General features: G+C 53.0%; 2 protein-coding genes across 6 annotated transcripts in view; both read left to right on the forward strand.

Annotated features, from left to right (window-relative positions):
- Nucleotides 1–15,006, forward strand: part of LOC119715808 (GTPase IMAP family member 8) — a 28,584-nt gene extending 13,578 nt beyond the window's left edge. The window contains exons 4-7 of the mRNA XM_072033974.1: nucleotides 2,160–2,359; nucleotides 5,296–5,941; nucleotides 11,538–11,711; nucleotides 12,342–15,006. Of these exons, the coding sequence (XP_071890075.1) occupies nucleotides 2,160–2,359; nucleotides 5,296–5,941; nucleotides 11,538–11,711; nucleotides 12,342–13,167 (1,846 nt within the window). The 3' untranslated portion in view covers nucleotides 13,168–15,006. The remainder of the gene's footprint in view (nucleotides 1–2,159; nucleotides 2,360–5,295; nucleotides 5,942–11,537; nucleotides 11,712–12,341) is intronic.
- LOC113842971 (GTPase IMAP family member 2-like) overlaps nucleotides 2,220–16,808 on the forward strand; it is a 59,578-nt gene continuing 44,989 nt past the window's right edge. For all 5 annotated transcript variants that reach the window (XM_072034108.1, XM_072034110.1, XM_072034097.1 and 2 more), the window contains exon 1: nucleotides 2,220–2,359. The gene's annotated coding sequence lies outside the window, so the exon portion shown is untranslated. The remainder of the gene's footprint in view (nucleotides 2,360–16,808) is intronic.

Raw genomic sequence — 16,808 nt, forward strand, 5'->3', positions numbered from 1 at the left:
ACACTGGTGTTGTGTTTTGGGTCAGGATGGCGGTACATACACGAACACAGAGCCCTCTACCTCCTCCACCAGGTTTTCTGGTTACTTCTTTTCTGGTAGGGCTTACACGGATTGTGGTGATCTCCCCACCTGGGGATGTTTTTGCCGCATCATCCGGTTACGATGGAGGGGGTGGAAATGTTCCAGTCATCCTCCCTCTCCGTCAGCTGCAGGAATTGGGCCAGAGGTTTCCTGCTTACACCTCTAGCCCCGTCTGCCTGCAGTCCCTGCTTTGTGGCTGCTCGTTGTTCCTGCTGCAGCGGGACTGTGACTGCGTGGGGGTGGCAGGGGACGGGAGCGCCCCAGCAGTGCAGAGCTCCAGCCCCGGCTCCGGGGCAGAAGGCATTTAATGGCTGCTCGTTCTTCTTCCCATCTCGCCCCATGCCCACCTTCCAGGGGTCCCCAAAATCGTGATTGCCACAGCTCTGCCTCCGAGGAGCAGCCACTAGATGGACCTCGGGATTCACCATGTGCTCTCGTGGGCAACGGGAGCGTTTTCCAGCACCGTGGGTGCTGGAGGCGCAGCCACCCCATACCTTTAAAAACTGAGCCATTACATTTCGTTTTGTGGACACTGTTATATATGGAGTGGTAATTTGTGTCGAGAAAATGGTTGATATTAATACAGAAGGGGGAGATTTGGGAATGTGGCCATGGGGGTTGGAAAACCCTGTGACTGCGATAACATTAGACTCTTAACGACAAGGCCAACAGGAATATAAAAGATTTTAGAGGGAAGAAAGAAGGGTGGTACAGGAGACTCCATGCAGTCTGGGGTTTCTTGTTCTCCAGCTGGTTCTCTTGTTCTCCAGCTGTTGAGGCATGGAAGTTTCTGGGTGTTTGCTGTTGTTGTTACATTCAAAGTTGTCTGACCAATGAAAAGTTGTTTGGAAAAGAACTGCTGTGGAGAGAAGAGTATAAGAGGGGAGCCTGCCCTCAAGATAAAAAAACAAGAAGGCAACATGAAGTTACATCAATAAAGAAGCAGGAAAAAAAAAGTGAAGAGGAACAGGCTGGCAGAATGGAGACCAGGACGGGAGCAGGCACATGGATTGCCTCACGAAGACAGGTTCGGCCAGACTCAGCAAACCGCTCAGAGAAGCCCATACAGAAAGTCGCTGGAAAGAGGCAGCACTGGAGCTGGAGAGAAGCTTGAGCTGAGAGAAGCAGACCTGTGCACACATTTGCCTCTCTCTGGTCAGCAGTTGTGCATTATGGAGAATCTGTCCTTAGGAGCAAAGACTGTCCTGGTAACCTTACAGCTTATTCTCTTTATTAACAATCGGACAGTTTATGAGCCTGAAGTATGGGACCAAACTGAGGTGAAGGTGTGGGACACGGCAACTAAAAATTACACGGTTGCGGTGGGATTGCTCGGCACCTGGTGAGCAGTCTCTGAGGCCTTAAAGAGCCATGTGGAGCCACAGTCAGAAACGTGTGGCTTGCCAGATACTGAGGGAGCTGCGGGCTCGTTTACTGATCCGACTGCTACGCCATTACCATGGGCCCCTCTGCTGCTACAGCCATCGAAGGCCTTTGCTGTTGCACCCCCTGTTGACCTGAACGTGCCATTTGACCCAGGCCTATTGGCCTTGAAAAAGAGACAACTTAAAGCAAGACATTGTTCAAAAGGAACGGAAAATGGAGACTGTTAAGTTATGGAACTTAAAGGATTGCTTACTTGGTTACCTATCCTGATTGTATGTATGTATAAGCATACTCGGGTTATTATGTAAAGCAACGTTCTGTATACATGTATTTAGAATGTTTGATGTTTGTGTGTGCGTGTTGGTAGTGCATAGACTCCCCGCGCACCCAGCACTGTTTACTTGCCTTTTATAAATATTCTTTTACGTTACTAAATTCAGAGTTGAGACTTCATTTATAACAACACCCATCCTGGCTCCAGGAAAAGCCTCCTGAGCCTGATGAGCCCTGCTCTTGTCTGGGGGAGGAAGGCAGCGTGGACGGCTTGTTTGTGAGAAAGGAGCGGTGGCGAGAAGTACTCAAACGAAAACGCCCTTCATCGGGAGGAGCTTTTTTTGCCTTACTTGGTCAGTTCAGTAACTTTCTGTTTCTGTTCTTGACGACCAATGACTTTGCACATGATCTAGCTCCTAACCGGCTCGTACACGGTCATTTGTTCAACAGAGCTGGTTTGCACGTCACCGAAATCCCCTCCTACTCCCACTCCCGCTAAATGCTGCCGAACTTCACAGGCAGCTGCCACACTTCAGCCACTGCACCTACAGAAGAAGACCTGTCACCGTCAGAAGCTGCAAAGTTCAGACTCGGGGACAAAAGCGCACAGGTGCCTCTGGTGAGTTGTCTGAAATGCTGCTACTGTCATTCCAGGGAGAACAAAGAAAAAAAGGTTGTAATGCCTGCTTTCAGGGAGGGGGTTATTACTTCCTTAAGTAAAGTTCAGGCAGTCTTTGTTTCCAAGTGAGAACAGAAAGTCCCTGGAGAACGGAAATCCTGATTGCATATCTGTAAGGGTGATTTAACAAACTCCTTGTCTTCAGGAGTGTCTGTTCTGGTAGCACTCGCTGGGTCCTCACAGGAGCGTTGACTTCACAAGGGTGTCTGCACCATAGGAATATCAAAAGGGTGAAAAAGTTCTCCGACCTGCCTTAAAGTGTCTAGGAAGAAATTGACTCATTTAAGTTACAATCAAGCTTTTAAATATATTTCCCCCTAAGTGTGCCATATAAACCTTTCACATACTTTCTGATTACTGAAGCCATTCTTAATTTTTTCCTTGTTTTGTGGACAGAACAGTCTTCTTGGGGGTGTTACAATGTTGTACCTGTCCTAGCTTTCTGTTTTAGCTGTGGTTTGTTCTTCATGCCGGTTCTGTTGTGGGATTTCCCAACTGACACGGGTTCTAGTTGTTTCATTGCACATCTGTTTCTTACCGTGATGACGAGCCCCGGAGGCACAAATGGAGGCTGGTTGGTGCAACCCAGGGCTCAGCAGGGCACGAGCATCTCTCAGCTCAAATGAAGAGCTCAGGTACCCATGGGTCTGGGTGGATCATCTGCTTGGACTGGGGTGCCACGTGTGGTTAGGTGATAAAAGCATCATTCTCGTGCTGGCAAGGAACAGAAAGCAGAGAGCTGAGGACACGGTCAGGGGCAAGACGTGAACTGTATTGCACCTGGCCCGATCACTGTGACCTGAGGAGGTAAGAGGCAAGCACAGCAGCTGCTGCTGGAGCCATGTGAAGTGAGCGGTCTGTGCACCGGGTGGCTCTGAAGGGTCTCTGTATTTGGGGGTACTTTAGGAATTGCTAAGCCTGAGCAAGCTGGCAGGGAGGCAGAGGAAAGACAGCCGAGAAGTGGTGTGGCTTTGCTGTGGATGGGGTAATTCCTCCAGTAATGACTGAATTATTTAGTGACGTGATTTTAGTTTACTTTGAGTAGTGTATAGTCTGTGCTTAGTTTTGGAGCAGTTTATCTTGCTGAAATCACTTGAGGTAGAGTCCAGAGCTGAAACAGGGGCAGGAGATGTGACAGCTGGCACCCATGGCATGATCAGTGGCTGGGACGGACCCTGCACACTGCTCGGGGCTGGGACAGACCCCGCACACCGCTCAGGCTCAGGGCTGGAGGTTCAGGTGCCGGACGAGGGCACTGAACTGACGGCGATTCTGGGCAGAGGCTCCTGCTCTAGTTAGGGGCTGTGCACATCCTCTGCGAGCTCTCAGGTTTCCCAAAGCACTGCAAGGGTTGCCAGTGACTGATCTGAGTTCCCCTGCCAGCTCCTCGTTCCCCAAAGTATCGGGATCCCCTCCCAAGCTGAGGAGGCGCAGCCCTTGCCCGGGCTGTCCCCATCTGCCACCACGGTGCAGCGAGGCCCAGCCACGCTCCCCTGCCCCTGCAACCCCTGCTCCTGGGCTGTGCGGGGCTGGCAGAAACGTGCCCTGCCCCTGGCAGGGGGTGCGGGGCTGCCAAACGCTGCTCCCTGCCTCACGGGGTGCGCAGCCATCTTGTGGGTGCGTGTGTTTACCCTCGGCTGTACAACCACTTCCTGCATGCACACACAGCAGGCAGCACGCACACACCGGGTGTGTCAGCGACCCTCATCGTGACCATCATCGGCCTTGTTACCGCCATGGGGGGAGCACGGGAGACTTTGGCAAACCTCGCTCAAAATCCCTTATTCTTCTTTCAGGTTTTCCCTCGGAGTGGGCTCAAAATGGCAGACTCTAAGATGAAAGGTGAGCGCCTTACCCACTGCACGCAGCAGCTTAGAGTCCCATGGTCACAGAGCCACAGAGTGGCTGCCCCCAGCCCCATCCAGCCTGGCCTTGGGCACTGCCAGGGATGGGGCACCCACAGCTCCTGGGGGCAGCCTTCGCCAGGCATCAAATCCCTCATTGCGAAGGATTTTGAATATCTAACCTAAATCTGCCCTCTTCTACCTTAGAACTATCACCCCGTGTCCTATTCCTACACCCCCTGCCCAAGACTCCCTCCCAGCCCTCCTGCAGCCCCTGCAGGCACTGAGGGCCACTGTGAGGTCTCCCCACAGCCTTTTCCTTTAGCAGCCTCCTCATTCAGTCAGCCAGGCACAGTGCTGCTGAGGGTGAGGCTGGGTTTGCGTCCTCGTGCAGCCTCACGCACGCTTGTGCACGCGGTGCACGGGCCCTCTGGGGAGGCCACGGGCTTGAGGATTTCCCGAGGCTGCCTCTCCTCTTCCCACTCCTTAGGCTGTGCTGTGCCAGGCTCAGGGCACATGGGGCAGCAGCCGTTGGTTACAGCCGGAGGCACAGCGCAGGATGCAAAGTCCTGCCCCAAAGCCTCGCTATCCGTGTGCGTGAGCCAGCTCTGGCCCTGCTGGGGCCGTGCAGGGCAGGCCGAGGGCCTGCGGTGATCCACCACAGAATCCAGTGGGTGTTTTTTGCTCAGCACGCGACTTCTTGTAAAGGGAGTGCTTCAGCCCGGCCGTTTGAGCACTCTGTGCATTCCTGCACTGCTGGGGAGCTGCAGCATGCACTTCTACTTTCTTTTTCTGCCTTTGGAAGAGGTCTGGGTGCTGGCCCTCTGAGGCAGCCTTATCCAGACTCCCCTGGGGTCCCTCTTGTTGCTCCTGATTGTCCCTGGGGACCACTGCAGGGGCCGCTAACCCTAATTCCTGTGTTTTTGCAGTAAAATCCATTTCCTTCTCACCCCTGGGAGCGTGGCGTGCAGGGGGTGTCCCGGCACCACAGGGCTGTGGGGTTCAGACACGTGTCTCTGCTTGTTCCCCCAGGACCCAAGCTGAACATCCTGCTCGTGGGCAAAACTGGAAGTGGGAAGAGTGCGACAGGGAACACCATCCTTGGGAAGAAAGCATTTAAATCTGAACTGACAGCAGCTTCAGTGACCAAGAGCTACAGTGCAGACACTGCCTCATTCCGTGGAAGAGACATTGCCGTTATCGACACTCCTGGCCTTTTTGACACCCAGAGAGCCAATAAGGAAACAGCTGAACTGATTGGAAATGCTCTTCGTCACTTCTATGGAGGGGTGCATGCTATCATCCTGGTGATGCAACTGGCCCACATCAGTAAAGAAGAGGTGGAAGTGGCTGAGTGGGTGACAAAGATTTTCCATACTGAAGCACAGAAGTACACGATCCTGTTATTCACCCGAGCAGAAGAACTTGGGAGTCCAGATGATATCCGCGATTTCGTGGAAAAAAGCACGTACCTCAGTGGGATGGCAGAAAAATGTGAAAATAGGTACATTGCTTTCAGCAACATAGCAGCAGAGCAGAGAAGGAAACAGCAGGTTGCAGACCTCATTAAAATGATTGATGCGATGGTAGAGAAGAACAAAGATGCTCCGTGTTACACGCGAGAAATGCTGGAGAAAGACACACGGACAGCTTTTGAAAAGTATTGTACCATACTCTAGCCAACAAGGCTTTGGTCAGACGGGCGATGTTTCCTCTCTTGTGCCTTTCCTGCCACGCTCTGAAGATCACTCTCTCCTTCCTCTCCTGACGTTTCCTCCTGTCCCGTCAGTGACCTACCTTTTCCCCTGGCCCGTGCCATTGCTCTCTTGACAGGCTGCGAGAGTGCAATGGGTGTCTGGCGACGTGTAATTCTCCTCTGCTGCTCTGTTGTGCTGGGAAGCCGGAGACCTTGGCTGGGTGGCAGAGAGCTGCACTGCCCTGCTGCAGCACCACTGCGCTGACTCTCTCCTCCCTGGTCTGAAGACACGGCAAGCTGAAAGCAATGGGAACATAAGGACTGTGAGATGTGCCCCCTCAGACCAGAGATCAGCCTGGAGTGCTGCTTCCTAGATCAAAGCCTCTTGTCCTCCCCGTGGCAGCCAGGGCTCTAGGAACTTCTCCAGGCTTCGGGAGGTTTCATGGTGCCAGCCTTGGTCCCTCTGCAGTGGGATGCTGCTGGTGTCGCTGGCTGTGCTGCCCCTGCCTTCGCTGGGCAATGCGAGTAATTGTATGTGATCGCTGGGTCTACAGAAACTCATCTAATAAATGCCCATAAATGCCCATAAATGCTGAGCCTGGCTGTGTGGAGAGACGCCCTTCAGTGCACTGTGACCCGCAGTGCTGAAACAGTCATTTGGGAGGGTGGAGAATGGTCCAGGTGCATTCAGGATCAGGCCCAAGCTGCAGCTCACCCCAGGCTGGGGTTTGGTTGTGGCCATGAGCTGTGCAAGGGCGCGAGGTCTCACTGCTTGCCAGGCAAGTGCAGCAGGCACGGGAAGCTCTGTGGCCAGTCCTGAGCGTGGGGCTGGGGGAGTGCTCGGGGGGGCTGCCTGACTCACCCCAGGTTCTTCTCCCACCCAGAAAGGCTGCGGAAAGCAGCCTAGGAGGGGGGAGGAATCCCAGAACGCCAGGCTGACCTCTTCCTCAAGCGATCACAGCAAGAGAAACTGCTTCAGAGCTAAACACAGACCGTGCATCTCTGCAATTAAATAACTGTGAGGTTGAATTGTTACTGGAGGAAATACCAGAGTTAGTGTAATAGCTGCGTTGTGCTGTATGGGTATCAGTGTATGTAAATGTACCACTGACCTCCAGTGGCATAAGCAGTATCATTGCTATCCTAAAACCATCCCAGTGTGTCCTGAAGCCATCCAGTGCCGACTCCTGGCTGTCCCCATCCCTTGCATGACAAGAGGAATAACAGAATCCCAGAACCATCTAGACTGGAAGAGCCTTCCAGGATCACCCAGTCCATCCTCTGAGCTAACACTAACCAGTCCTCCACTAAACCATATCACTGAGCAACTTTAGCCCGTTCCCCTTCGTCCTGTCACCAGGTACATGGGAGAACAGACTAACCCTCACCTCGCTACAGCCTCCTTTAAGGAACCTGTAGAGAGCAATAAGGTCGCCCCTGAGCCTCCTCTTCTCCAGGCTGAGCAACTCCAGCTCCCTCAGCCGCTCCTCAAAGGGAAGGGGCAGAAGAAGTGTGTTGGAGGGGTTGGGGGCTGTGTGCCACAAACTGCTGGAGACTCTGAGGGCCCCAGCACATTTCCTGGGGGCACAGAATACTTCTGCTGACCTAGAAGAAGGCTTGAAATGCAAGCAGCCCTGTAATAATTCTGCACCGCTTGTTTAGAATGGCAAGAAAATGAGCATTTAACCTTAGGATTACGGCAAAATGCAGGCCCTGTGTGCACCTCCACCCGGGGCGTGTCTCTTGCTGTGTTAAGAGCAGCAGCAGTGGTGTGGGTAGGGGGGGTCGCCACAAGAACAAGCCAAGGCTGGGCCTGCTCCCCTCCTCTGCCACACTTCTCATTTCCAGCCAATTTTTGCATTCAAACACTGGAGCACAGGCAAGGAGGCCCGGGGAAGCACGCTGGGTTAGAAGCAGAGCAGCACTGCGAGGCTCATGCTGAAATGCAGACAGCGAAGTGGACAACTAAGCCCACAGTCACACCTCCAGAGCTGCACGGGATCGAAACCAAGATCTGGGCTGGTGCATGGGTATTCGTAGGCTGCCGAGTGTCCGTGCCAGGAGGCTGAGTGCTCTCCTGTGCCTGCACCAGTGCTGGGCACAGTGGTGCCAGCAGCCACAGCCTTTGTCTCTGGGAATGCTGCTGCAGCAGCGCAGTGTCACAGCTCGGGGGTCTGGACAGGTGGGGGCTGCTATTGGGATCCACGGGGTTCTCCGTGTCCTTTGCCAGGCCCTGCCGGGTGTCCTCATGGGAGGAGCTGGTGCTGCCTGCGCCTTGTATGCCCCCTAATGCCACGAGGTCCATGTTCCAGGCTGCCAGTGCCAACGCCGCCACCACCACCACCGCCAATGCCGCTGCCACCTCGTGGTGGCTGCGAGGGTTCCATGGGGACACTGCCTCTGCTGCAGTGGTGAAACTCTGTGCCGCCAGGAGGGTTTCGAGGTGGCCCAGGGCACGCGTGTGCCTTGGTGCTGCAGGAGCCTCATGGGGAGGGTGCTGTTTTCTCCTGCAGCCACCCAGGGACCTGGTGTAGAGGCCATCCCTTTAAAAGATCGAAACCCAAAACCTTTTTCATGGTGATTTGCAAAGCGAGTAACTGGTAAGTGCTTCACATCTGTGAGTGATAAATTAATTTAGCAGTATGGTTTCACGTTCAGTACATAACCAGTATGTGCTCATTGATTACTTATAAGCTTTTGCTCAGCCAGGTCCAACGCCTCCCGGGCACACCTTGTTCTGACTTCAGGACTTGCAATTCCTCCCTGAGGGGGAGGAAGGGGTTGCTTTCCTATCTGGACCTGGCAGACCTTGTTATTTACCATCCCAGAAACGGTCTATAAACGTATAGATGTATTTATGCATGTATGTGTGAATGTATACGTATATGTCAATATTTTAATTCCAGTTGGTCCTTAAGGACAATTGACAAAGTCTTTTTAGGACTCCTAGATGTGATGCACATTCTGATTACATACTGAAATTTAAACCAAACTGCTCTGTTAATTTATGACTCTCAGACATGAAAAACATGCTGATCATAGAATGATCGAATATCTGAGTTAGAAGGGACCCACAAGGATCATTGAGTCCAACTCCTGGGTCCCCAGAGGACCAGCCCCTGTGTGTGACAGTGGTGTCCAAACGACCCTTGAGCTCCATCAATCTCGGGGCCGTGCCCACATCCCTGGGCAGCCTGTCCCAGTGCCCGACCACCTCTGGGTGCAGACCCTTTCCCTAACCCCCAGCCTGACCCTCCCTTGTCCCAGCTCCATGCCGTTCCCTCGGGTCCTGTCCCCAGAGAGCAGAGCTCAGCGCCTGCCCCTCTGCTCCCCTCGTGAGGGAGCTGCAGGCCGCCATGAGGCCTCCCCTCGTCTCTTCTCCATGCTGAACAATCCAAGCAACTTCAGCCGCTCCTCATATGTCTTCTCCTCTAGACCCTTCACCACATTTGTTGCCCTTCTTCGGATGCTCTCTAACAGTTTTTTATCTTTCTTGTACTGTGGTGCTCAGAGCTGCACTCAGTACTCGAGGTGGGGCCGCACCAGCGCAGAGCAGAGCAGGACGATCACTTCCTTTGACCTACAGTGCTGTCCTTGATGCATCCCAGGATACGGTTGGCCCTCTTGGCCACCAAGGCACGCTGCTGGCTTGTGCTCAGTTTGCTGTCGATCCAAACCCCCAGAACGCTTTCTTCTGGCTGCTCTCCAGCATCTCGTCCCACGGTCTGTATAACCAGGGTTGCTCTGTTGCCCTTTCCCAGGTGCAGAATCCAACACTTGCTCTTCACACACACACAGAATTTCTAGGTTGGAAGAGTGTTGTCGACAGAAGGAAGACACAGACGCTCAATATGAGTGAACAGTGAACTTCAACTTTAATGGATAGCTCAGTCGCCTTTTATCTAGTTCGAACATAATCAACTCATACATATTGCAGAAACTAAGCTCAGGATTGGCTAACACTTCCCGGGCTTTTCAGTCAGTTCCTCCTCCTTTTAGCTACCGTCCCGCCTTAGGGACTTTCCCTATCGCTCAAGGGCATCGTGTCCTTGAGCCTGATTGGCTCTCAGCCAGCTGCGTGCGTGCCCAGGCTCATATGAGTTAAGTACGGTACTTCACTAGCCCATTGCCTCCTAACTGCTCAACATCCACATGCCCTACTTCACTTAACCATTCCTCCACAGAAGAGACCTCAAGATCATCGAGTCCAACCTCTGACCTAACACTAACAGTCCCCACTAAACCATATCCCTAAGCTCTACATCTAAACGTCTTTTAAAGACTTCCAGGGATGGTGACTCCACCACTTCCCTGGGCAGCCTGTTCCAATGTCTAACAACCCTTTCGGTAAAGAAGTTCTTCCTAACATCCAACCTAAAACTCCCCAGGCGCAACTTAAGCCCATTCCCCCTCGTCCTGTCACCAGGCACGTGGGAGAACAGACCAAAAATGTCAAACTCTTGTTAAACTTCATATTGTTGAATGGCAATGACAATGATCTAGCTGACACCAGCTAGTTCTCAGAGTACTCTGGGACGAATCCCATCAGGCCCCATTGGCTTGTACGCATCCAGGTGGGGCAGCCAGTCTGCACAGGTTCAGGGTTAACTGGGAGTTTGTCATGCTGGCTCTCGCCATCCCCCAGCTGTGGGTAGCTGGGGCCTCAGAGCCCATCATTGGTGTTCAAGACAGAGGCAGAGGCGAAAAATGCGTTGAATGTCTCTGCTTTGTCTATGTCCCTCATTGTGAGGTGACCATGCTCATCAGACCAACCTTTGCTCTGCTCCTCCTTTTCCCATTAATCTACTTCAAAAAGCCTTTTTTATTGTCCTCCATGCTGCTGGGCAGCTTCAACTCTAACAGAGCCTGCGCAGAGCCGGGAGCAGCTCATCTGGGCTCGGTGTCAGACAGCTGTTGGTGTGCCCCCCTAGCCCCAAGACTAGCTCCAGCTTCCCCTCCAGGCCTCGACACCATGGTGTGGGCAGCTCACGGCCCCAGTGCCCCAGCAGCGGTCCCCTGGGACGATCAGGAGCAGCATGAAGGCAGAAAGAGAAAGCAGAAGTGCATGCTGCAGCTCACCAACAGCAGCCCAGGAATGCACAGAGTGCTCAAACGGCCGGGCTGAAGCACTCCCTTTACAAGAAGTCACGTGCTAAGCCAAAAACACCCACTGGATTCTGTGCTGGATCACCACAGGACCTCAGCCTGCCCTGCACGGCCCCAGCAGGGCCAGAGCTGGCTCAGGCACACAGATAGCGAGGTTTTGGGGCAGGACTTTGCACCCTGCGCTGTGCCTCCGGCTGTAACCAACGGCTGCTGCCCATCTGCCCTGAGCCTGGCACAGCACAGCCTAAGGAGTGGGAAGAGGAGAGGCAGCCTCGGGAAATCCCAGCCCCTGACCGCGGTGCAGGCTGCAGCTGCCTCGTCTCCTGCCCCTTCTGTCAGGGCTCTGCCTCCAGTCCCACCAGCAGCAGGAACTGCTTGGAAAATAAACACAGATCATCGCGGCAGTTAAATAACTCTGAGGGCGGACTGTTTCTGGAGGAAGTACAGGAGGTAGTGTTAGAGCTGTCTGAACCTCCAGTGCTGCACAGAATCGAAACCAAGCTGGGGGCTGGTGCGGGAGGAGCCGGTGCTGCCCTTGTGGCATGAGCACAGTTCTCCAGGCTGACACCGGCCATCTCCGCTGTCACTTCCTGGTGGCTGTGAGCGTCCCCCGGGGACAAGGCGAACGCCAGCACAGGACGTGCAGGTACGGGCGGGAGGCCAGGGGCCACGAGGCTCCGTGCCGGCGGGGAGGGCTCTGAGGGGGCCTGGGGACCTGGAGCAGGGCAGCGGGGCAGGGAAGTGGCTCTTCCCCCTGTCCCCTTCTGTCTCTTTCCTTTCTTCCCAGTCCTCGCTCCCCATGCTTGGCATGGGCACAGCCCCAGACCAGGGGAGTCCCTGGGCACCGTGCTCAGCCCTGAGGATCCCTGCCACCACCCGAGGGTCCCTGCCAGCCTACTGCCTTCCCCCGTGCCTGTAATCCTGTGCCTGTAATTCCTGAGACTGAGACTGAGGAAACAGAGCCGCAGCACCTCACGGCTCCAGCTGTTATTTTGAATTTCTGTTCCTTGCTGCTGTCCGTGCACTGCTGTGGCTGCACACATGGCAGCGTGATACAGGGGATCCCGTCTGTCCCAGTGCCACCGCAGCCTGACCCAGCTGCAGTGTCCCCGAGCCCTTCCCACAGCGGGGGCACACAGAGCCCCACAGCCTCCAGTCACCAGCAGCGACCAGAACCATCCCCGCTTTTAGTGAAAATCCCTTCTGCTGTCAGTGATGCTCACAGCATCAGGGTGCCTGCTGACGGAGCCCTGGGTGTCTGCTTTTGTCTCCGCAGTGTGACAGTGGCCGTCTGTCGTGTCTATTTGCAGCCTGGGGTCGGTGGGGGCTTGGAGATGAGGCTGATCCTGGCCGGGAAGGCTGGTGGGGGGAAAAGCGCCACGGGGAACACCCTCCTCGGGCAGCGTGTCTTCGAGTCCAAGCTGTCCCACGAGCCAGTGACCGTGAGCTGTGCGAGAGCACAGGGGCACTGGGATGGCGAGGACTTCACGGTGGTTGACACGGCCGACATTTTCAACCCCGGAGGTGCCAGCAGTGAGGTGTTCCAAGAAATTATCCGCTGCATCAGGCTGTCCTCCCCGGGCCCCCACGCGCTGCTGCTGGTGACCCAGCTGGGCCGATTCACCAAGGAGGACGAGGAGGCCGCAGAGAGACTGCAGGACATCTTTGGAGCTGATGTTTTGCAGCACACAATTGTCATATTCACCCGTGCGGAAGAGCTTGTGCGTGGGTCACTGCAAGATTATGTGAAGTATTCCAATAACAGGGCTCTCCGCAAGCTGATCGAGAGGTGCGGGAACAGGTACTGCGGCTTCAACAACCGGGCAGTTGGAGCCGAATGGGACCACCAGGTCATGGAGCTGATGGGGATGATCCGCTGCATGGTGCGGGTGAATGGGGACAGGTACTACAGCAATGAGATGTACCTGGAGCCCAATTTAACAGAAGAGAAGGTGGCATATCACATGGCGAGGTACAGAGCAGGCAGGAAAAGTATTGGATTTCTCACTCTGTCTTACAGGAGACCTATTGTGATTTGTGGGATGATTCTCCTTGCCATTGCGGTGGTTGTCATTATTTTTCTTATTTGGTGGGAGCGATGAATCCCAGCACCACAGAGCCACTGAACGCCTGGGGCTGGAGGCCCCTCTGGACACCGCTCCAGCTGCCCAGGACCGTGTCCACTGGGTGTTGGACATCTCCAGGGATGGAGACCCCAGCACTGCTCTGGGCAGCCTGTGCCAGCGCTCAGACACCCGCACAGCAAAAAAAGACTTTCCTGATGTCTCACCAGGCATCCTTGTGCCTCCAGCGGTGTCCATGCCCTTGTGCCCAGGCTCTGGGCAGCCCACCAGGTGTTCACACACACAGATGGGACCCCCAAGCCCCCTTCCCCAGGCTGAGCAGCCCCAACTCCCAGCCTCTGCCCATCTTGCAGATGACTCCTTGTCCTGGTGCAATGGAACCAAATTTCCTTTGGAAAAGAAGAGGAATTGTCTATTTTTATTGAGCTTCCCTTTAATCAATTGTCATATATGCAGTACAAGGCAAAAAATATTTTTAACTTAGGCTCCCTTTGATCAGGGACAGAATGCTCCTTCTGGGAGAAACCAAAGAAAGTTGCCAATATCAAGTAGCCTGAGGTTGTGCTTACGTGACGTGACCATTTTGAGAATCAAGGTTGTATTTTTGCAATAGAAGTTGTTTTTGCAGTGGAATATCCATTAACCTTGCATATTCAAATGTGATTGTGCAGCCATGACAGCAGCATAGCACTAGTTAAGCAGATAAGGGGAAGGTCCCACTGTCCCAACATAAGAAGCATAGCTAATAAAAATGGGAGGAGTAGTACGAAATAAGTAAAAACAAGAATCACAGGCCCTCTAATCACAAGAGAAGTAAAAAAAAAAAAAAAAAAAAGGAAAAGGAGAAATCAATGACTGGTCAAATAAAATTGTACCTATATGGTATAGAAGTGCATCAAGTAAGTTGTGAACCTGTAGTATTCAACCAGTGAGGAAACAGGGAGAAATCAGGTGTTGGGTAATAGGGGATATAGGGTTATTGTAAACATATGCTGTGCACTGCAGCTTGCAGGATGTGAGAAACTAAGTTGTGCTTTTGCAGTAGAGAATTACTTTTCTGTATTCCAAGGTAGTTGTGTAGTCATAATAAGGAGAAAAGCGCAGTAGGTAAGTGGACAGTAGAAGGCTGCACTGTTCCAAAATAAGGTGGAAGCTTGAGACAAACACGATGAGCAGTGTGGGAATAGTAAAACAAAGATCACAGGTTCTTAAAACATAAAAAAAAAAAAAAGGAAAAGGGAGAAATTAAAGGGTTGAAAAAAAGAAGAATTGTACATGTATGGTATAAAGGAGCGTCAAGTAGCTTGTGAACCTGTAGTACTCAGAGAATGAGGAAACAGGGGAGGCAATGACATGTCAGGTAATAGGGAATAAAAGGTTATGATGTGTTTACTATAATGTGCTCCTAATTGGTAGGACGCCTGCCACTGCAGTCATGAATGAAATAGCTTCACGGAACATCCTGTCTGAAGAAAATTATTTGAGATTTTCCTCACAAGGATGCCCACCATTGCAATTGCGAATAAAATAGCTTCATGGAAGGTCCCATCTAAGAAAATTATTGATATTTTTATCACACCACCAATAGATAAAAGGGGTTAGGGTGCTTCATTGGGGAACACCACCAAGGACCCCCACAGAAAGGAAGGCATGCGCAGGAGGGCCTGAAAAGCAGCCATTAAGAATGATGCCACATGAGCACAAAACTCAGGTAGATTAGAATGAATTTGTATTAGATCGCTAGAATAGTCATGAATTTAATGTCTGCATGTAGCCAGGAAGTCGACATTGGCTGTGCTTGATCTGTGGAAACTGCACCGAGCTCTGAGGCCTGAATAAAAGCAATCTCTCTCCTGAGTGCGTGCGAATTGGCTTATTGCACACCAGGTGAAGGATCATAGAGTCATAGAATGGTTGGGGTTGGGAGGAACCTTAAAGATTATCTAACTCCAACCCCCTTGAAACAGACAAGGAAACCTCCCCCCAGATGAGGTTGGCCAAGGCCCATCCAGCCTGGCCTTGAACACCTATAGAATCATAGAATCATAGAATCATAGAATATCCTGAGTGGGAAGGGACCCTTAAGGATCATCAAGTCCAACTCTTGACACCGCACAGGTCTACCCAAAAGTTCAGACCATGTGACTAAGTGCACAGTCCAATCACTTCTTAAATTCAGACAGGCTCGGTGCAGTGACCACTTTCCTGGGGAGCCTGTTCCAGTGTGCAACCACCCTCTCTGTGAAGAACCCCCTCCTGATGTCAAGCCTAAATTTCCCCTGCCTCAGCTTAACCCCGTTCCCGTGGGTCCTGTCACTGGTGTTAATGGAGAAAAGGTCTCCTGAGTCTCAACACCCCCTTACGAGGAAGTTGTAGACTGCGATGAGGTCTCCCCTCAGCCTCCTCTTCTCCAGGCTGAACAGGCCCAGTGCCCTCAGCCGTTCCTCATACGTCCATCACCTCCAGGGATGGGGCATCCACAACTTCTCTGGGCAATATGTGCCTCACCACCGTCTGAGTGAAGAATTTCTTCCTAACATCCAATCTAAATCTCCCCTCTTTCAGTTTAATAACATTCCCCCTTGTCCTATCATTATCTACACAATTAAACAGTCCCTCTCCATCCTTTTTATAAGAACCCTTCGAGCACTGAAAGGCCTCAATGAGGTCTCCACAGAGCCTTCTTTGGATGGCATCCCTTCCTTCTCCTTTGTTGACTGCACCACTCAGCTTGGTGCCATCTACAAACTCACATCATGACGCATTTCAGTCATGCCTGGCACTTGGTCCTTGTGCATCCACATGTGGTGGGAGCGGAGGATGGCAAAACGCTTCTTGCTGTGCCAAGCCAAGCCATGTCGTGCCAGCTTCAGGAGCTGAGTGGATCTCTGGGTCAAGTGGTGCCTGCCGTAGTGCGGGTGCCTGCCCTGGTTCCCTTCCCGTACTTCCTTCTACCTCCTTTGCTTGAGGAAGCGGTCAGCCTGGCGTTCTGGGATTCCTCCCCCCTCCTAGGCTGCTTTCCGCAGCCTTTCTGGGTGGGAGAAGAACCTGGGGTGAGTCAGGCAGCCCCCCCGAGCACTCCCCCAGCCCCACGCTCAGGACTGGCCACAGAGCTTCCCCTGCCTGCTGCACTCGCCTGGCAAGCAGTGAGACCTCACGCCCTTGCACAGCTCATGGCCACCACCAAACCCCAGCCTGGAGGGAGCTGCAGCTTGGGCCTGATCCTGAATGCACCTGGACCATTCTCCACCCTCCCAAACGGCTTTTTCAGCACTGCGGTTCACAGTGCACTGAAGGGCGCCTCTCCACACAGCAAGGCTCAGCATTTATGGGCATTTATGGGCATTTATGGGCCTTTATGGGCATTTATTAGCATTTATTAGATGAGCATTTATTAGATGAACTTCTGTAGACCCAGCGATCACATACAATTACTCGCATTGCCCAGCGAAGGCAGGGGCAGCACAGCCAGTGACACCAGCAGCATCCCACTGCAGAGGGACCAAGGCTGGCACCACGAACCCTCCCAAAGCCTGGAGAAGTTCCTAGAGCCCTGGTTGCCATGAGGAGGACAAGTGGCTTTGATCTCGGAAGCAGCGCTCCAGGCTGATCTCTGATCTGAGGGGGCACATCTCACAGTCCTGATGTTCCCATTGCTT

This window comes from Anas platyrhynchos, chromosome 2, assembly GCF_047663525.1.
Source record: "Anas platyrhynchos isolate ZD024472 breed Pekin duck chromosome 2, IASCAAS_PekinDuck_T2T, whole genome shotgun sequence".
NCBI classification, from domain to species: domain Eukaryota; kingdom Metazoa; phylum Chordata; class Aves; order Anseriformes; family Anatidae; genus Anas; species Anas platyrhynchos.